This window comes from Prunus persica, chromosome G2, assembly GCF_000346465.2.
Source record: "Prunus persica cultivar Lovell chromosome G2, Prunus_persica_NCBIv2, whole genome shotgun sequence".
In the NCBI taxonomy this organism is placed as follows: Eukaryota; Viridiplantae; Streptophyta; class Magnoliopsida; order Rosales; family Rosaceae; genus Prunus; species Prunus persica.
In genome coordinates, this window is record NC_034010.1 from 14,238,866 (window position 1) to 14,261,043 (window position 22,178).

At 38.9% G+C, this 22,178-nt stretch overlaps 2 protein-coding genes across 2 annotated transcripts; both read right to left on the minus strand.

The window, feature by feature from the left end:
- On the minus strand, nucleotides 6,869-11,206 carry LOC18787014 (glucomannan 4-beta-mannosyltransferase 9). Its single transcript, XM_007218953.2, has 9 exons — nucleotides 10,905-11,206; nucleotides 10,723-10,821; nucleotides 9,913-10,165; nucleotides 9,318-9,428; nucleotides 9,084-9,220; nucleotides 8,550-8,663; nucleotides 8,270-8,469; nucleotides 7,798-7,992; nucleotides 6,869-7,640 (listed from the first exon to the last, which is right to left on the minus strand). Exons 1-9 carry the CDS (start codon nucleotides 11,184-11,186, stop codon nucleotides 7,478-7,480), a joined length of 1,554 nt encoding a protein of 517 aa, XP_007219015.1. The 5' UTR covers nucleotides 11,187-11,206; the 3' UTR covers nucleotides 6,869-7,477.
- Nucleotides 12,925-17,137, minus strand: LOC18785565 (glucomannan 4-beta-mannosyltransferase 9). The gene is made up of 9 exons (XM_007220010.2): nucleotides 16,401-17,137; nucleotides 16,219-16,317; nucleotides 15,372-15,624; nucleotides 14,848-14,958; nucleotides 14,613-14,749; nucleotides 14,084-14,197; nucleotides 13,804-14,003; nucleotides 13,332-13,526; nucleotides 12,925-13,174 (listed from the first exon to the last, which is right to left on the minus strand). Exons 1-9 carry the CDS (start codon nucleotides 16,680-16,682, stop codon nucleotides 13,012-13,014), a joined length of 1,554 nt encoding a protein of 517 aa, XP_007220072.1. The 5' UTR covers nucleotides 16,683-17,137; the 3' UTR covers nucleotides 12,925-13,011.

The following is a 22,178-nucleotide window of genomic DNA, read 5'->3' on the forward strand; positions in this document are numbered from 1 at the left end:
GTTTTGTTTAGGTTTGTTTTTACTTTAAAGTTGTTCTGTTTTTACTGTACCTTCAAAACCATGTCCGGTTATTTCATCAAGAATAAAAAGCAGTAAAAATGCTTTGAAAGCTTATATAAAATAGCCACCTTTGCGGCAAGCAGGTTCGCTTTCTTGACAGAAAGCTCTTTCTGGAGCAGCACCCCCTGGTGAATTGAAGCCTCTGCAATCTCCAAAGCTGGCCTGGAGGCTGCAACCATACTTTGCACAAGAAAAGTGGCCTTAGTTTTAGAACTCAGTCCAGCCCCAAGCCTGCTCTGCACCTCCCTGCATTCTGCCAACTGTTTTTGGAGTTCCTCAATCTGCTTCTCCAGCTTATCCGCGGTAGCCTTGGCCTCCTTATATCCAGCCACCATCTGATCCAGTTCTGTTTTCTGCCTAGCAAAGTCAGCCAGATTGGCTTCATGTGTGGCCTTGCAGAACTCAGAAGTTTTGAACGTAGGCCTAAGATCTTCATAGCGATCATGCAGGTTAAGCACATCTCGGGCCAGGCTTAGGCCCATCTCAAGAATAGGCCTCGGAGCCATGTTCTGTCTATGCAGCAGGTCCAGGTCCTTCATCAGCTGATCAAGAGCCCCTGTATCTTCATCAAATTCCAGCTCGGTGGACTGCCAGATTTTCAACCTCTCCATGGCTTCCTCCACCGCCCTAGATTTTGCTTTGCCTGGAGGAGAGCTGAGTTTCTCCAGTCTGTCCAATTGGGCATCCAGATCCATGGCCTCAAACTCTTCAAGTTCTGGATCAGCAAAAGAAGCCGTGGCAGATGATCCTGGGAAGGAATGAATAGGCATCTGCAGAAGAGAACATAAGTTAATACCAGGCAGAAAGTGGAAGATAAAGGAGGCTCAAAAGTTATTAAAAACTTACAGCGACAATGGGAGGCTTTAGGGGGCTGGATACCGTAGCCAGAACACCAGTAGCCTTAGGCACTTCCACCTGGAAAGACTACAACTGTTAGAACAGACAGAACAGCAGGAAAACATGAATAGTCAAGGAGGAAAATTACCACAACCACAGGAGCAGCTGCAGTCGTTTCCACTTCAACCTCCGGGACCACAACGGTTAATTCTGCCTGATCCACGGGGTCTGATGCAGATGGCTCCACCTGATCCTCGGCCTCTGGAGCGGCAATAGAGTGTTCTGCCTCAGCATCCTCAAAAAGAGCCAGTTCTGAGCTGGTCAGCTCAGCACTCGGACCCTTTTGTTGCTTCTGCGCCAAGGCAATGCTCTCCGCTATCACCTCAGCAGGAATTTCATCCTACAAAAAGGGGGTCAGAACAGAAGGAATGAAGCAAAAGAGGAACTAGTGCGAGTCACAGACTAAAACTCACCTCGTCTTCCACCGCTGCCACCTTCTCTTGGGGCACCTCCTCCAGCTCTCGCAGCTCTTTTTCCTGCTCCACCTCCTCAAAGGCTTCTCGCAGCTCATCGTCCGTCCCAGAAGTAGCGGCTGGGATTGCTGCGGCTTCTTCTGCGGCAAAGTATTCCACTTCACCCCTCTTCTTAAGCTTTTTTAACTTAGTAGGAGGAGGAGAAGGACTCCCAGCTGGACAGAACAAAAGGAAAAGATTAGAAAAGAGAAAACAGAATAAATCCAGAGAGAACAGTTGGAATGCTCTAAACTTACCAGGAATGCCAGGCCGCGCGGTACTATCCAGAGGGGGAGCAAGCCCTTTTCTTTTTCTTCTACCAGAAGGAACAGCCTCGGCAGGGGTTTGTTCTGCCTCAACATCATCCTCTTCATCAGCAGAAGGAAGCTCCAGATCCCCGGCGGCAATAACAGAAGAGACTGCACCAAGCAGTTAGAGGTTAGAAGCCAATCCAACAGGAAAAGACAGAAGAAAATTAAAAAGGAAAGGCTTACCAATCACTTCTCCAGCCTGGACAGACTGTCCACCCACGTTCTTTGTCAGGGAAGGATCTAATAACAGGCAGAACATAGGTTAAAAACAGATTATCAAGACAGAACAAGTCCCAGACAGAATCAAGTATCTACCTTCTATGATTTGCGCATTAATGTCCTTGATGGTCTGGATCATATGCGCTTTGGCCTCCCCCTCCGCAAAAAGATGCCAGTTCTCCCAACCGTCAAAAAGCGTTTTGAGGGCAGTAACAGAAGCTGGTAGATTTTGGAATCTGGTTTGCCACCAGGCGTCAAAATCAGCAGAACTGCAGGAATTTGGCTCCCATGAGGGATAGAGGGCATCAGTGCTATTATTTATCTTGTTCACTGCACACCGGGCGTCCTTGTGCACCTCCAGATCATCTACATCCCTCCAAGAAGAGGCCCGATTGCAACTCCGGTATGATTTCAGCGGAATAAGCTGAGGACAGCCAAGCTGCCTTGCACAGAAGTTAGGATGATAGACTTCTGCCCCCAGATGATAGTTTGGAGGTTTGCCCCCACCATGAGGCAGATCTCTAGGCAGAGTAATGCTCAAGAACTTCTTTCTGAAATCTGTTCTGGCAGCCTCGTCTTCTGGTTCTTTCTCGAAAAGCCGAGATCCAGTCTGGAACCAAGGATAGGTCCTTCTGATCACCACTTGCCACTGAGCAGCCGACCTCTTGGTACAATGCCTGAAGAGCATCAAATACTCCTCAAGAGAGCGCTTGGGCACTTCTGCCGATATCAGGGGAAGGGCCAGAACTTGGTCTTCAGGCAGAACTATGTCTGGAAACCTTAACTCGGGGAAATATACCTGCAGCCAGATCTGGATCATCCAGAATGCGCCAGGAGCAGACAGGTTCAATGGATTTTCCAGAGTGGCAGTATGCAGATTCTTGAAAAGGTGGGCCAGAACTGTTGGTCCAAGCCCCACATCAGTGTGATTGTGAAGTGCTTCTGCCAGATGTCTGTATTCAAGCAGAACTGCCGAAGACCGATTGGGGAAGACAAATCGGTTCAGCCAATACAGAAGGAACAACATATGTTGCTGATCCTTGTCCTTCTCAGCGCTGAATCTCTTCAGAAAGTTGGAGAAGGAGCAGTTCTGATTGATCGTGGCTGGAGAGATAGTGAAGGGAGTGGCCACTTTCTCTTGGTTCTTTCGCCTGTGATAATCTCCAACAGCATCAACAGGTCTGCCATGGGGCCTAAACCCAAAAATCTGAGCCATATCCAGTAGAGTTGGAGCCATGGGACCCACACGGAAATCAAATGTGTTGCTGGCAGAATTCCAAAAACACAGGGCAGCAGCAAGCAGGTTCTCATCTCTGTTAATCGACTGCTTGGACAGAAGAATGGCGTCATAGAGCCCAGCTCTCCTCCAGTGACCCCCATATCTCGGGAGAAGTCTGTCAATCCAGTCTGCCCATTTGACGGGACTGTTCCTCACCTCGCTGGACGGAAAAGATCGACTCAAATTCTTGCTAACCCAAGAATAAGAAGCTAGGGCAGAAGTGCTTTCAAGACACAAAGGTGCCTCAGCATCCTTTTTCAGCAATTCCGCCACCTCAGCCGGAACAGGACCAAACCAGTGAGGCCCTAACACCAGAGTGTTCTCAAACAAATGGAGAACATTCTCGTCCAGATTCTTCTGGGCAAAGGGGTGAAGCTTGCTCCTAACCTCTATCGCGTGGGCATCAACCCCGCTCCCAGTAATGTAATCAGGAGGATTTGAAGCTGAAGAAGACTGAGCGCGGGATTTTGGGGAAGACATTTCTGATTCAGGGGAAGAAGCGGAAGAAAGGAAGGTCTGAAGAAAGCAATGGAAATCTCGAAGGAAAGACTCGCAGGAACAAGAGCTGGAAGGTTTAGAGTTTCTTTTTCAAAAAGCTATGAATTTGAATTTCTTTTAAAGAAAGGCTCGAAAACGTGGGAAGAAGAAGATGGGACGGCACCTGATAATTACTAGCTAATAACTAGCTGATAATTAGCCGTTTTCCCACGAACTCTAGTACGTGACAGGCGGACGTGGCAGACATAGGCGAAAGCACGGAAGAAACTGGCGCGCGAATTTAATGGCAAAACATTAAGTCTAAAAACGTTCCAAAAACAAGTTCAGACTTAATGGGGGCATTGTTTGGGCCTAAATTCGACACACCAAAGAGATCCAGAAACAGGCCCGTGGTGAAATACTTATCCAGTCCCAAAAAGACCCAAAGCTGTCATATTGGGCCTTTGAAAATCAGCCCACAAAATATTGTTTAAACTCAAGCCCAAGAGACTAAAGACACATTCACGTGGCTACCTCACCTCTCTGGAAAGTCAGCAAATCCAACTAGAGTTTTGATGTGAGAAGGGACGTTTCTGAAAACACTGCCGAGAAAGAAAAATCAAAGGGGCGTCTATGATCAGAGACTTTTTGCTCCAAAGCAACACACCGTCTTCTAAAAAGATTTCGCAAATCACGTTTTCAAGAGCAAGAGACAGGGAGTTGTTCAGAAAATACAAAAGAAAAATCAAAACCGCCATAGGATCAGCTCACACAGACGGTGGCATTAAAATAAAAAAAAACCGTCAGCCAGGAAACCAGGGAAGGGATCGCTATAGGAAATGACCACTGGGAGTCTATCTGCCATAATTGATAAAAATCTTTCCTGCTTTACGTTTTTTGAGAAATCTTTTGCCGCCCATTATTAAAATTTAAAACCACCTTCAAAAGGAGGGTCTCTTATAAAAACAGAAACAGGCAAGAAAGAAAAACATTTTTCTTTTCATCAATCAATCAAAAAATACAAACAGGAAAACAGCTCTAGATCAGAATTCCAAAGTTCAGACTTAGAAAATAAGTCCTCTGAAAGCGAGATCCCTCTCGTTACAAATTTGGTTCAGCAAAAGCCAAAACAAACACAGCTTGAGTTTTCACAAATATGAAAACCTCAACAAATTTTATAGCATAGTTCCAGCTTGTTAAATCCTAGAGAATAGCCACTTCTGTCCTTTCAAACTGAAGAAGTCGCAGTTCTGCCCGCTCGAAAAGTCTCCCAAGGCTTGAAGTAGATTAAAGCTCTGCCAAAATTGAACTTTGGTATCGATTTACAACTGAAGCCAAGCAGCTAAAGTTGTTGACAGTACAGTCCAGCATAGACATACCCAGTCCAGCCCGGATCAGAAGTTTCTACCCAGGCAGAAATGAGATTCCAGCCATCTTTTTGCCTTTCTAGAGTTGATTTCTCCATTCTTAATTTTGTAAAAGGCAGTTCTGCCTGAAACAGTACTTTATTATTATCTATTCTGGCCAGAACAACCATCTTGATACTGAGATAAATTGTGAAAGTCCTCACCAGTCTGAGGCAAGAAAAGAACTTACTTGGGAGATATTCCTCACCCAAATTCACAATCGTTTGTTTTAGAAGTCAGTAACTTGAGGCGCAGGTTATCCACTCTAAAAATGAGTCTGCTAGAATTTACATTGCTAGCAGTGGCACGCTCGCACACCAAAGAAAGCTGACTTGTTGACCAACAAGTGGTCTCCAAGCTAGTGGGGAACTTCGCCCTTCCATATCAGGAGTTAAACACGAAAACGGGTGAACAGCCACCTAGAACACTGCAAAAATAACCAAACAAAACAAAAAGACAAACAAACCTAGATCCAAACAGATCTAGACTATCTGGGGAGAATAAGGGGAGAAGAAGAGGGGATAAGAGGAAGGAAAAATATGGGAGAATGAGAAGGGGAGATGAGGAGAGGAAGAGGAAGATGGGCGGAAGGGAGGAGGGACAATGGCCAACTACCCCCTTAACTTCCTTGCGGTTGGTTGTCGGCAAGGAGAAAAGGGACTAGGGTGTGGCTCAGGTTTTTCTTAAAAGAGAAAAAAATGAGAGCGAATGAGAATAATACTTGTTGTTGACAAAGGGAGAGGAGAAGATGTTATTGCCAAGTTGTCGACCCAAGATAATAGAAGATGTAGTCATTAGAGGGAGAATTTGACTCAAAAAAAAAAATTAAAAAAGAGGGAGAAACAAGTTAATGTAGCAAAGAGGGAGAGAGAGAGAGATATATAGAGAGAGACAAGAAGTCTAAGAGCACTTCCACCCCAAAGGGCAAATGCAAGGTTTGTCACTATTCACATGAATAGTGGCAGCCCTTGTCTTTTTTGTTTCCATCCCAAAGAGTAAGGGCCATGCAGTTACTATTCACTTTAATTTATTTTCTATTTTTTATGCTTAAAAAATTAATTTTGATAAGATTTTCGAATAAGATTTTCGGTTGCCACGTGTCACTATTTATTATAAAATTCTCACCTAAAATTTCAGATAACATTTTCGGATAAAATTTTCGGTTGCCATGTGTCCATATTTTGTTATAACATTTATATCTCAAGTTTCAAATAAGATTCTCGATTGCCACGTGTCGATATTTGTTATAAAATTATAATATCATATTTCACCGTCTAAAATTGTAACGTGTCATCTCTATCTTCTAAATCCCTCTATAAAACTACATCCTCAACTCAGACCTCTCACGCCATATCTTCTCTATCCTTTTATTTCTTAGATTTTACAAAACACATTCCACTCTCAATGTCTAACCTGAGGAGGGTGTTGGAAAGGCAACATCGAAAAGATGAAGAAATCAGGCACAGACGTGCTGAAGAATATCGTGAGTTGGATGAGGAGGACGAAGAAGTTGTTTTAGCGGAGGGTATGCTCAATCAATAAAGGCAATACCACTGTCGTCGTGCCCCGAACGTTGACAAACATAGGAACTCTCAGTGTAAGAATCTCATGGAAGATTACTTTCCAAATTTGTTATATATTGTTTCTTATTTTCGAGAGAGATATAGAATGCAACCCAATTTGTTCCAAAAAATCATGCATGATGTTTGCAATTACGACACATACTTCGTTCAGAAGTACGATGCTCTTGGGGTTTTGTGTCTTCTTCCGAAGTAAAAACTTACAACTGCTTTGCGGCTGCTTGCGCATGGGGGATCTACAGACTAGGTGGTCTTGATCCATTAGGGAATCCAATGGCGAATCGGTTGCCAATGAATCGTGAAGCGACGTCTCATTCAACACAACCGTCGGACTAGTGGAAATAATTTTGAATCTCGAACAATTCTTCACAACGCCCCAACATTGGTGATTCATGAAACTTTTTTTGCCTTGGCCAATGGCACCGAATCACATTTGTGCTTGAATACCAGCTTCATTATTCCCAAGCAAAATCCTATATAATTGGTTATTACAAATCAGCAGCCCTTCAATTACAAAATTCTCGAGAAATTTCCTGCTTGTTGGTGCTTCTTTTTACAGTACAAAGGCAGTTCCTATGCCATGTATATATATAACTTACCGGTGCTGCACTCTCATCCTTGAATTTTCCTAGACTATACACAAAGAAATAACTTAATATGAACCATCGCTCATCAGATAAGAATGACCTATAAACAATCTAAAACAGCTAAACTCCCAGACGAAAATAAATAATAATTTCATCTTTCCTTGACAGAAGGGATGTTGATGAATGAATTTTTGAAACAATGTGTACGGCTATGAGTTGGGGACAAAGGTGCCAACATAACCAACCCCCGCAATGAAGAATGCAACAGATTGGATGAATAGGTAGATAAAGTATCCGTTCTTTCCAAAGGCAAGGTCATAGCAGCCGCAGAAGAAGAGGTAGAATCCAACAATGAGCTCAAGCACATGTAGTCTGTTTATTAGTAATCACAAGAAAAGAAAATGTAAACTTCATATTCTTACATTTGACAAGATCTTGTGGCATCAAATGCTATCATAACAAATTGAAAAGTTATTCATTTTAAAGGAATTCTATCAACAGAACAGAAACCAAATGCATAGATTTATACCTTTCTCCAATTCTTAATCGAGGTTTCCTGGGAGCTTTTGCACCTAATTTTTTCTTGAGAGCATCTCCCAGTTTCTCAGTGACGACCCATTCATTTACTCTCCCTGCTTCAAAAAGACCTATAAATGTCGCCTTAGTCCGGTGCAGAGACATGACATTCTCAAAGAGGATCCAGAAAATCAATAGGTGGAGTGATCTGTAAATATGACCTCGAAAGCATTAGCAATGAATAAGTAAATACAAAGGAAAACATTTGCATATCTGTCACTGCAGAGCTAGAAGTTCTGCAGGTTTGCTAAAGTTTATAACAGGTTGAAACAACAACGTTACCCACAGTAAACCCAAACCCCAAGAAAACACTGCGTTTTGGGTTGAAAAGCTAAATAGCTTGCCATTAATAATGCGACGAACCACGAGAAAAAAGAAAACTGGATCACTAAAAAAGGAAAAGAACAAAGGGGAGAGTAGGAGACCTAGGAGTTCCAACAGCATTGAGGAGAGTAATGGTAGAAGGAATGTAAACAGCACCCCAGATGGGAACTTGAACTTCAGGAACCAAAACCGTTGCTGGTAAAATGACACAGTAGAAGACAAATGTGACGATATGTGCTACAATTTTGCGAACAAAGAAAAAGCTGTAGATCACATGAAACTTCTTCAATGGGGACACCTTCTGCAATATATTGTAAAGTAACAGTGAGTATGAAGGAATAAGCTTAGGCAAAAACTAAAACAGATATGGTAGGGAAATACCTTGTTTCTCACAATCTCCATTACCATCTTTCTAAAGAGATTAGCAGGGCCACAAGACCATCGATGCTGCTGATAACGGTAGGCTTTGAAAGTACTTGGCAATTCATTTTTCACCTGAAATGTAGACAATTATTAATACGGGATCAAATGTGAAATGGTCACATTGAAAATATCACACAACGAGGAAAAGTCCAATGAAAAGTTGACTACCAGTTGCTCTCTACTCAGATTGGTTAGTAAACAAGTTTCCATTGTTTTCCCAACATGTTTTCATATTACATCTACAGTACGTGCACTATACATGCATGTATGCCGTTTTCTTACCAGAAACAAAGAAAGCATCATATGGATATGGGATTTGTCCATGTCAATGGAATTGTACTAAAACAGCATAATTTTATTTCCGAGGTAATTTATGAAACCTCAATAACAGAGGATGTCTAATTCTAGCTCGTTGTAAGCGTAGGTAGCTAACTTCTTTTGAGATTTCTTGATATTTTGCAAGACTACAACCATTTTAACAAAGTTCATTACCTTAAGGTCAGAAAGATATACAAATTTCCAGCCTTTGAGACTAGCTCGGACTGCTAAATCCATATCCTCCACTGTTGTGCAGTCCTTCCATCCTCCAGCGTCATTGAGCGCTGCAATTCTCCACACACCCGCCGTGCCTGCATCACATTCCCAGTGTCATATCATTATTAGGGATACTTGAAACTTTTCTACATAGCTCCATTAGTAATTTTCAAAAAATAAAATAAAATTTACCATTGAAACCAAAGAAGGCATAAGTTGCAGACCCCACTTCTTGCTCCACCGTGAAATGGTAATCAAGTGTCATCTCTTGCATTCTTGTCATCAAGCACTCATCTGAATTCACTGCAATGCCACCAAGAAGCCATCATCATCCCTTACCCTTACCCTTGTGTGTCTACAACTCTATTTTCCTTTATTGGATAACCAGTAAAGACTTATCCTCTCTCTCACAAGTTATTTCACAAAACAATTAAAAATCTAAACAAATACAATTAAAAATCCATAAAACTGGAAAGCCCTGCAATTGTGAAGTGCTCGATTAATCGGGATTTGGTTCCTTGCGCATCAAAGTAGGTAAAATAAAATAAAAAAATTATGATGCTGTGCTAACAGCTAACTAACATAAGTGGACTAAAACTTGTTCTGTATCTAAGCACTATCTCTAGATTTCTATATCTTTTTTAAAGAAAAGAAGCATTGTCAAAGAGACCCAGAAACTTAAATCTAAAAACCAATAAATTCATAGCAAGCATTGTCACCAAAACCAAACCTAAGCACTAACGAGCTTAATTTAATTAAATACCATAAAAACAAGAATAATCATTACCAAATTTCCAGCGAGCTTGGACAAGAGCAATGTCAGAGTTGTGGACCAGAAATGGAATGGTGCGGTAGAGAAAATCAGGCTCAGGTTGGAAGTCAGCATCAAAGATGGCAACATAGTCACACTGTTTGACATAACTGTGCTTCATGCCTTCTTTGAGAGACCCTGCTTTGAACCCATTTCTGTCGTCTCTGATCTCGTACTTTATGTTTATTCCTTTGCTTGCCCATCTTTGGCATTCTAGCTCCACCAAATCCTGTAATTTTTTTAAGGCCAAAAACCCACATCAGAAATTGAAAGGTTTGTTGAGTGAATTGGGAAAGTTTTGGTCTTTATGTGTTTCGATGCGGAAATTGCTGCTTTGGACTCTTGTCCCAAAAGGTCAAAGTCGCATGGTTGACTTTGGTTGGGTTGCTTTATGGATTAGAGCACGTTTGGATTGGTAAACATGGTAAACATTAGTGAATGGATTTGGATTGGTTAAAATTTATCTATGAGGTTGACCAAGATGACTTTTTTTTATTCTCTTTGATAGACTAATCATTGAAACACTTTTATAAGATTTGAACCACAGACACTAAAAAATCCTTAAACAACATATAAATTAATATAAAATATTCTCTTGTCAAACAGTCTAACATATTAGGTGATGGAATTACTAATATCAATGATTGATCATGTTTATTTAAATGTCTAGTACAAATTTACACTTTACTAGAGCAATATGACATATCGGTCTATCAACTTTGGTTAAAGAATATGCAGAAGGAAAAAAAAATCATTAAATTAAATAAATGAGTTTGAAGGAAGAACCTTAATGGTTGGATCTGTTGAATCATCAAGAACTTGAATTATGATCCTATCAGAAGGCCAGGAAAGCCCACATGCAGCTCCAATAGAAAGCTGATAAACCTGCATCAAGCAGCACAATGCACTTCTTAAAAAACTCCAAATACAAATAAACTATCTTTTCCAAAGAAAAAAGAATCAAGTACCTCTCTTTCATTGTACATAGGAATTTGCACAAGAACCATAGGGTAAGCTGAGTTCCCAAGCTCAACATCATCCTTAATGGCCTCCCATTTCCAATGCTTCACAGGCCTTCTTCTAAACAGCTTAATCAATATTATCATTATGCCCATGTACACCTTCTCCACAAAAAGCATCAGAGACATGCCCAAGCACACAACCACCAAAAACTTCAGCAATGGCACAATCAGTGTGGCTTTGGCTTGCTGCAAAACCAACCCAAATTGCCCTACTTGCAATGTGTCCATTGTAAAGAGAAAGCAATGAAAAAACTGATGGGACTAGAAGTGCTTTTTTTGGGTTTGGGACTAGAAGTGCTTATTGGTTATATATAGTAAAAGAACAAGCTTCTTTTTTGCTCTGTTTAGCTTTTGGTTGTATTGGTGTGTTTGCAGTGATTTTTGCTTCTGAGTTACTCCTAGCTAATGCTGGAGAGCTGGATGTACTTGTCAGTGAATTTGGCACTCCCATTTTTTCTTCTTAATATTAAATGCTCAGTAACTGGAATTGGCTAGTTTAGCTATCATTTTCTTGGAAGGTAAAACGTTGGCTATACCTTGAATTAGACCTCAATTAATCGGATTCTGGATTCATTAGGGTGTGGCTCCAAAAACTAGCTAGGTTTATTTCTTCAGAAATTTAAATGTTCAACAATCAAATCGAGGGTAAACGAGGGCTCGATTTCGACCACACTGTTGAAGAAAAAATGTGAACCTCCAAATGATGGAAACTGCGACAAGACACTTGGCTTGTGGTTCAAGGTCCGTTGCTGGTTTGTTGGTCTTAACCGGTTCATAGAGGGAATGATGGAAGGCCACTGGCAGGAGCCGTCGTTTTTTTGTTGTTGCTAAGTTCTCTCAATTTGATGCCCTCGTACTTGAAAATCTAGCTGGCAACTTGGTCCTTCCCTAGTTTTGGTGGCTTCTGTACGACTTGCTTTCTTGTTGGGAGAAAAGGAGGTCAAGTCATCATTAATGGTGATAATCCTCTTCAGTCCCTCATGTGGGCCTAGGAAACACGTTTATCGATTTTTTTAACCTTTAGTGTGAAATAAAGGTCTAGGCCTCTCAATTTTGGGTCTTCCTATCGACTTATTCCAAAAAAGCCCGTTAGGAGAATGATGGGCATCTAAAAAAAGAGACAAGCACTAATAGGCCTGGGTTCTCTTTAAAAATATTCTTTTTAGAGGATTAGACCATATTTGGTCCGTTTATCAAAACTGAGTACAAACAAAATGAATAATCACTCCTTGGCCTCAGTGTTTAGCACAAACAATTTAGCTTCAAATTCTGCTAATTCACCTGCCATTATATTGACAATTTTTAAAAACTATTCATACAAATAACCTGTAGGCAAAGAATTGTAATTCCATTTGAACAGGCGCTCCATAGCTGGAATATTGGTGTTATCTTATTTTATAGGAATTTCAATGTGTGCAGCCATCTTCCTTTTTTTTTTCTTTTTTTAAATTTTTTTCGTTTCAACAAATGCCTCCTCAAGCTTTATGCGGGAAACAACTTTTTGCGTGCAAGGCTTGACAACTTTCCTCTCTATTTTTAAGGTCTTCATTCATAGATCATCCTTACAAAAAATTAGACAAATCGGAAACCGTTTCGACATCCAATTGTGTCTTACAAAATCAATTAACACAGTACTTTAAGAAAGTACTAAAATTTCAATAACTCAATTGAGTGATCAAGTGATATCAGATTCAAGTGATTTTTTATAGAAATGATCTTTGAATGAGTATCTACATAATAGACAGTTTGGAATAGTGAAATACAATCCGGAGTGGGGCCTACAAGGAGTGTCCCTCAAATAAGCTTATTTGAAGGATCCCTCAATGGAAACTCTCTATATGTATATATAACTTACGTGCCCTGCACTCTTATCCTTGAATTTTCCTAGACTATCCACAAAGAAATAACTTGATTTGAACCATCGCTCATCAGAAAAGAATGACCCATAAACAATGAAAAACGGGTATAACTTCCAGACGAAAATAAATAATAATTTCATCTTTCCTTGACAGAAGGGATGTTGATGAATGAATTTTTGAAACAATGTGTACGGCTATGAGTTGGGGACAAAGGTGCCAACATAACCAACCCCCGCAATGAAGAATGCAACAGATTGGATGAATAGGTAGATAAAGTATCCGTTCTTTCCAAAGGCAAGGTCATAGCAGCCGCAGAAGAAGAGGTAGAATCCAACAATGAGCTCAAGCACATGTAGTCTGTTTATTAGTAATCACAAGAAAAGAAAATGTAAACTTCATATTCTTACATTTGACAAGATCTTGTGGCATCAAATGCTATCATAACAAATTGAAAAGTTATTCATTTTAAAGGAATTCTATCAACAGAACAGAAACCAAATGCATAGATTTATACCTTTCTCCAATTCTTAATCGAGGTTTCCTGGGAGCTTTTGCACCTAATTTTTTCTTGAGAGCATCTCCCAGTTTCTCAGTGACGACCCATTCATTTACTCTCCCTGCTTCAAAAAGACCTATAAATGTCGCCTTAGTCCGGTGCAGAGACATGACATTCTCAAAGAGGATCCAGAAAATCAATAGGTGGAGTGATCTGTAAATATGACCTCGAAAGCATTAGCAATGAATAAGTAAATACAAAGGAAAACATTTGCATATCTGTCACTGCAGAGCTAGAAGTTCTGCAGGTTTGCTAAAGTTTATAACAGGTTGAAACAACAACGTTACCCACAGTAAACCCAAACCCCAAGAAAACACTGCGTTTTGGGTTGAAAAGCTAAATAGCTTGCCATTAATAACGCGACGAACCACGAGAAAAAAGAAAACTGGATCACTAAAAAAGGAAAAGAACAAAGGGGAGAGTAGGAGACCTAGGAGTTCCAACAGCATTGAGGAGAGTAATGGTAGAAGGAATGTAAACAGCACCCCAGATGGGAACTTGAACTTCAGGAACCAAAACCGTTGCTGGTAAAATGACACAGTAGAAGACAAATGTGACGATATGTGCTACAACTTTGCGAACAAAGAAAAAGCTGTAGATCACATGAAACTTCTTCAATGGGGACACCTTCTGCAATATATTGTAAAGTAACAGTGAGTATGAAGGAATAAGCTTAGGCAAAAACTAAAACAGATATGGTAGGGAAATACCTTGTTTCTCACAATCTCCATTACCATCTTTCTAAAGAGATTAGCAGGGCCACAAGACCATCGATGCTGCTGATAACGGTAGGCTTTGAACGTACTTGGCAATTCATTTTTCACCTGAAATGTAGACAATTATTAATACGGGATCAAATGTGAAATGGTCACATTGAAAATATCACACAACGAGGAAATGTCCAATGAAAAGTTGACTACCGGTTGCTCTCTACTCAGGTTGGTTAGTAAACAAGTTTCCATTGTTTTCCCAACATGTTTTCATATTACATCTACAGTACGTGCACTATACATGCATGCATGCCTTTTTCTTTCCAGAAACAAAGAAAGCATTATATGGGATTTGCTCATGTCAATGGAATTGTACTAAAACAGCATAATTTTATTTCCGAGGTAATTTGTGAAACCTCAATAACAGAGGACGTCTAATTCAAGCTTGTTGTAAGCTTAGGTAGCTAACTTCTTTTGAGATTTCTTTATATTTTTGCAAGACCACAACCGTTTTAACAAACTTCATTACCTTAAGGTCCGAAAGATATACAAATTTCCAGCCTCTGAGACTAGCTCGGACTGCTAAATCCATATCCTCCACTGTTGTGCGGTCCTTCCATCCTCCAGCCTCATTGAGCGCTGCAATTCTCCACACACCCGCCGTGCCTGCATCACATTCTCAGTGTCATATCATTAATTAGGGATACTTGAAACTTTTCTTCATAGCTCCGTTGGTAATTTTCAAAAAATAAAATAAGATATACCATTGAAACCAAAGAAGGCATAAGTTGCAGACCCCACTTCTTGCTCCACCGTGAAATGGTAATCCAGTGACATCTCTTGCATTCTTGTCATCAAACACTCATCCGAATTTACTGCAATGCCACCAAGAAGCCATCATCATCCCTTACCCTTACCCTTGTGTTTTTACAACTCTATTTTCCTATATTGGATAACCAGTAAAGACTTATCCTCTCTCTCACAAGTTATTTCACAGCAGAATCTAAACAAATACAATTAAAAATCCATAAAATTGAAAACCCTGCAATTGTTAAGTGCTCAATTAATCGGGATTTGGTTTCTTATGCGTCAGCTAACTAACATATGTGGACTAAAACTTCTCCTGTATCTAAGCACTAGCTCTAGATTTCTACATCTTTTTTAAAGAAAAGAAGCATTGTCAAATTCATAATTCATAGCAAGGATGGTTGTCACCAAAACCAAACCAAGGCAGTAACGAGCTTAATTTAATTAAATACAATAAAAACAAGATTAATCATAAGATTACCAAATTTCCAGCGAGCTTGAACAAGGGCAATATCAGAGTTGTGGACCAGAAATGGAATGGTGCGGTAGAGAAAATCAGGTTCAGGTTGGAAGTCAGCATCAAAGATGGCAACATAGTCACACTGTTTGACATAACTGTGCTTCATGCCTTCCTTGAGGGCCCCTGCTTTGTACCCATTTCTGTTGTCTCTGATCTCGTACTTTATGTTTATTCCTTTGCTTGCCCATCTTTGGCATTCTAGCTCCACCAAATCCTGTAGTTTTATTTCAGGCCAAAAACCCACATCAGAAATTAAAGGTTTGTTGAGTGAATTGGGAAAGTTTTGGTCTTTATGTGTTTTGATGGGGAAATTGCTGCTTTGTACTCTTTTCCCAAAAGGGAATGCTTAAAAGTAGGATGTCAAAGTCGCGTGGCTGAGTTTGGTTGGGTTGCTTTATGGATTTAGAGCACGTTTGGATTGGTAAACATTAGTTTATGGATTTTGATTGGTTAAAATTTATCTATGAGGGTGACCAAGATGACTTTTTTTATTCTTTGTCATAAACTAATATTTCCCCTTTGATAGACTAATCATTGAAACACTTTTATAAGATTTGACCCACAGACACTAAAAAATCCTTAAACAACATATAAATTAATATAAAATATTCTCTTGTCAAACAGTCTTAACATATTAGGTGATAGAATTACTAGTATCAATGATTGATCATGTTTGTTTAAATGCCTAGTACAGATTTACACTTTACTAGAGCAATATGACATATCGGTCTATCAACTTTGGTTAAAGAATATGCAGAAGGAAAAAAAAAAAATCATTAAATTAAATAAATGAGTTTGAAGGAAGAACCTTAATGGTTGGATCTGTTGAATCATCAAGAACTTGAATTATGATCCTATCAGAAGGCCAGGAAAGCCCACATGCAGCTCCAATAGAAAGCTGATAAACCTGCATCAAGCAGCACAATGCACTTCTTAAAAAACTCCAAATACAAATAAACTATCTTTTCCAAAGAAAAAAGAATCAAGTACCTCTCTTTCATTGTACATAGGAATTTGCACAAGAACCATAGGGTAAGCTGAGTTCCCAAGCTCAACATCATCCTTAATGGCCTCCCATTTCCAATGCTTCACAGGCCTTCTTCTAAACAGCTTAATAAATATTATTATTATGCCCATGTACACCTTCTCCACAAAAAGCATCACAGACATGCCCAAGCACACAACCACCAAAAACTTCAGCAATGGCACAATCAGTGGGGCTTTGGCTTGCTGCAAAACCAACCCAAATTGCCCTACTTGCAATGTGTCCATTGTAAAGAGAAAGCAACGAGAAAACTGATGGGACTAGAAGTGTTTTTTTTGGGTTTGGGACTAGAAGTGCTTATTGGTTATATATAGTAAAGGTGTTTCTCTGGCTTTGCGAAAAGAACAAGCTTCTTTTTTGCTCCGTTTAGCTTTTGGTTGTATTGGTGTGTTTGCAGTGATTTTTGCTTCTGAGTTACTTCAAGCTAATGCTGGAGAGCTGGATGTACTTGTGTCAGTGAATTTGGATCCAAGCACACTCTCTGGCTTTATGATCACAAATGAAAGCTTGAAGAACTAAATTTGGACTTTACTCAAAAATCACCAAGAAAAACACAAAAACAAGCCAAGCCTGATGAGAGGGAGAGAGAGAGAGAGAGAGAGAGAGAAAACAAAATATAATTAAGTGTGTCTCTCTTTCTCTTCAGTAATGGCTGTCCTGCTCTGCTATTTATGAAAACAGAGAAGGCTTACTGCTTGAGGCTGCAAATTATGTGTGACATGCAGTGTATGTATATATAAGGAAAAAGAAAAATAATAGCTATATGAAGAACAAGAGACAGGTCAAAATGATAAAGACAGTGGACCTGAAACAATGTCATATTCCGGCAGCGTTTGCATTACAATTTACAACTATTCTGAAGAAAAGTAGAGTTGTTTATTAACATAAGTTGAGCCTCTATCTATAAATTCCTTTTGGCACTCCCATTTTTCTACTTCTTAATATTAAATGCTCATTAACTGGAATTGCCTAGTTTAGCTATCATTTTCTAGGAAGGTAAAACGTTGGCTATACCTTGAATTAGACCTCAATTAATCGGGTTCTGGATTCATTTGGGTGGCTCCAAAAACCAGCTAGGTTTATTTCTTCAGAAATTAAATGTTCAACAATCAAATTGAGGGTAAACGAGGGCTCGATTTAGACCACACATTCAAACAAAAATCTACATAATTAATTATTCAAAATTACAACCTGGCTAGCATAATATGCAACTCAGATTATGATGGGTTCAATCTTTGTGTTTTTATTATCATTTTGCTTAAACAGTATCTTGACTGCTTTTTTCTATGGACTAGGTAATCTGTGGGATTTGAAACCATCATCCAAAAAAAGTGGGGAAGAGTGATTCTAATTGAAGAATCATCACACCATTATTTTTTTGTTTTACCAATTATGCTATTAAACTTTTAGATCTAATAGACCATGAAAGGGACCATGAATATTGTGTGCTTGTCTTGTACACAAGGTATGTCAACTTCCTCTTTACCTCTTTTGCTTATTATAGCAGTGAAAATAATTAAGCCCGCATGCATTCCCATCTCTTTGGCTGTTTAAAGAAAAAGGAAATGATTGAGAAGGACCCTCTCTTATCTTGCTGTCCACAATGCAGGTCCTCTGTGACATGACAATAATTCTATGGTTATGATCATCTTTTACGGCATAGGGCAGACTTTGTGTTTAGAGGGAAAAAATGATTAGAAACACATTTCGTTTTCATGATATGCTAATTAAATTAAACATCCAATTCTTATAGTTGTGAAGTACCTTTCCTCTTGCCTTTCCCTTTTTACATTCTCAATTCATTTTATGCCACTTAGTATTTATGTATGAGTGAAATACACGTGGTATACAGTGAATGAAAAAAGCCAAAAAAGAAAGACGAGAGAAAAAAGTAACTAGCATTTAGGTCCTGTCTCGAATTAAAAGTTAAGTATTGTTAAGATAAGCATAAAATAGTCATTTCGGCTCAAGACCTAGGCCATAGCCAGGGTGAGATGCCTTATTATAATTGCGTCACTAATTTTTCTCAAACGGGAAAGTAATTGGGTAATTAGTAACAAAATTATAACAAATGTACAATGATGTATTTATTGAAAGCATGAAAAATGACATACACATTGACAATATAAAGACTGATGATGTGGCATTTTGGAAGCCTGCCACGTATAGGCAGCACTTGCAATTACTTTGTACTTCATCAGAATTTTCCTCTTTCTACTTCTTGGATGGAAGACACCTGATAGCATTTGAATGTTGTGATAATGATATTTCTTGCTTTTAATAGAAATGTGGTTGTTCGAAGACAACAGTCAACACACTCATAGGGGGTTTTAAAGAACAACCAAATGATTGATGCATGAAAAATATTTATTTATATTGAGAAATTATTTGAGCTGTTTTGTGATGACCATTTGATAGAGGGATCATGGATGAACTATAATACTAAGTGTTGGCATAATATATATAGCCATGAGAAATGGGAAACATGAGAGGTGTTCATCATGCTTTTATTTTCCTTTTCAGAGCCCTTTGGATGTCAGCGGGAGTTCATAGATGTTAAAAATATGTGGTGTGAGTGTAACAAATGAAACATGTGGGGTTGGACTCATACCTCTGGCAGATCTAACTGTAATGATCTCTATATTCTTTGATTCAAACCTTGGGACTTAAGTTTAGAAAGGTGTTCGAGTGTGTTTGGTTCAGGTGTCCAACTCAAAGAATGATAGTTTGTGGCGGAATTTTAGAAAGAAAAGTTAGACAGTTGAGAAAAGTTAGACAAATTGTCGACAGCAGTTGTGTTGTGTTGTGTTCAAGCAGAACTTAATTGGATTTCCTACTTAATATGTAGATCAAAATTTTAGAATTTTCTGCAATAATTTCTTTGACCATAGTCTATTGGTACCTAATAAATTGGTTTTGACCAAAATTAATTCGTGGAAATTGTTTTGATAGAACGGCTCAACGATATGGTCAAGTGTTTGTGCTGCCCATATAGCCCAAAGCAGGTGTGAAGTCTCTTAATCTTTCTACTTTGGCAAACCCATGACAGCAGTCAGAAGCAACTCTCTCATACCACATTTGAAATCGATAGGTCTGAACAAATTTGTCTGAAATTAATGCTAATGCAAAGTAATGTTGAAATATATAATCTGATCTCCTGATTAAACTGTAATACTTTTCACACTTGAAAATGAGAATTCAGAATGTTATATATATATATAACATTGTATTCATTTTAGTATAAATATTCAAATATAATTGGCTACATGTGTATCTCTTAATTTTGGATTCTATATGTTTCTCTTCATGATCGATTTAGTTTTCTGATTAGGAGATAGAAGAGGTAGGGGAAATTGTAATGTCAACACATCGGTTCCAAACTTGTGTACTCTTTGTTAAAGTTTCAGATTTGTCGACATTGGATTTAGAAGCAAGAGAATAGTGGAAGAATAGACCATGACAAGTTTTCCCCGCAGACACAAGATTATGGCAATAACCATTCGTTACACTAGTCACACACCTTCAAAAATACTTCCACCAACTTCCCGAGCGCACTTAATAAAGATGTGTTTTTTACATTCATCCAAGCTCTTCAACCTTGATGCCTTTGAAGTTGGAATTGTGATAGAAGATGTCGGGGGAACTGTAATTTCAACACATCGGTTCCAAACTTGCATACTCTTTTCTAAAACTTCAGATTTGTTGACATTGGGTTTAGACTCAAGACAAGAGCATAGTTGAAGAATATATCATGACAGGTTTTGCCTACAGACTTAAGATTATGGCAACAACCATTCATTACACTAGTCCCAACTTCGAATACTTCCACCAACTTTCCGAAGGCACTGTATGGAGATATATTTTTAACAGTCATTAAAGGTCTTCAAATTTGATGCCTTTGAGGTTGGAATTCCAAAACCTGCAAAAACCATTCCAGATGGACTCACCAAAAGTAAAATGACCAGCAATGGATATATATTTACTGCTGCCATAGTGCTTTGTGGTACTGATTTAGTTTTTATTTTCTTTAGGAAATGGAAAGAAGTATTGGATGGAGTCAAGTCTTAAGTACTTATCCATTTATAAGATTTCTTGCAAGGGTCCGAGTGATTTGGGATATCAAAACGCTCTAGTACCTCATAAATACATAACCTACAATATTAAAGACGAGATTTTTTTCAACTTGGTTAAGTTAAAATGCATCGTCTATCCATAATCGCTTATAAATATGAACCTACTACTTTTACAACACTAATAAAGTCCGTTGAGTTATACACATGGCAAAAATGTTTCTTGTTATGATAACGTATTTGTACAATAACAGGGAGGTTAACTTTGAAAAAAAACCCTAGCCCCCTTTCTCCCAAAAAACACTCTTAGAGTCTTTTCCACTTTGAGGGGGGAGGAAGCCATTGTTCTTCCCCCCTCTCCCCTCTTCTCTTCCTCCTTTCACCTCTTCCCCCATTTTCAAAGACAAAGGGTTTTCCCTATTTGTCTTAGTTTTGTTATGAGTTTCATCCAACCATTATAGGCAGCTGCAGCTCAACGTCGGATCTCCACCTGCATTTCAGCGTCGGATCTCCACCACCATCTTTTTTGCAGTTTCTTTATGTTTGGAATAAGTTGCAGAGACTCTTTGGGTTCTCTGTGTAGTTTTCACCTCTCCTTTTGTGAGAGTTTTTCATCTCTCCTTTGTGAGAGCTTTTCATCTCTCCTTTGTGAGAGCTTTTCATCTCTCCTTTGTGAGAGTTTTATTTGTATTGTTATGGCTTGGTTTTTTCAAGCTTTATCTCTTTTTTATTATTCTAAGTTTGCAATCTTAGTTGGGATGCCTATGCCAGAGTTTCTTCGATCCTGCCTGATCGTTAGCGGAGACACACCAGATTGTCTTAATTTTGATATTAGACCGCTCCGTTATTGTAATGGTCCTTTGTGGCTAGTGGCTTTTTTGGCTGAATTATGAATGCAATCATAGAATTTCTCAACAACAAAAAAAGTACAATAACAGGAGGCACTATGTAATTAAAGTATTGTATGTTGAAGAATAAAGTCCCACATCGGAAATTTGACGAAATAAAATATAATATATAATGCATTGTTCCACTACTAATTGTACCGAGGCCTTTTGTGATAAACCATCACACCTATTGGGCTTTGTAAGTGGTTAAGTTGACGATAATATCGTTGTTGTTAGTAGTGGGCCGCTAGCCCGTCTCTTTATGAACAATGCAACATGAATTTCTTTATGAACAACTTATTTTGTAAATTCATCAACAATATTTTATAAAATGACAAAAATAGGAGAATAAAATTGCTCCAACAGAATAATCAAATCCTACATGGATTTGAAGGCTGGAAAAGATATGTCAAAAATAACATATCGAAAAGCTTGATGTCAAATATTATTTTAATACTTTTTTAGTTATGGACCGCACTATCATTTAATCTCTTTTAAAACTTTATGCATCATATAGGCCCCATTTGCTTTTAAAAATATAATAAAATAATATGATATTTGGCATTTCGGGTGGAGTTCAATTTTTTTCAAGATGTCAAATTGCCACATAAGCCATCAAATTCAAATTTAACATTTTGCATTTGATATCTCCCTTGGAGATGCTCTTAGACAACAAGAGTACCATTACATAGATGAATAATGTCGGGTCGCTGTTTACGGAAAGCTCTCCCTAAGAAGTTCTTTACAAGACTCGAACTCCTGACCT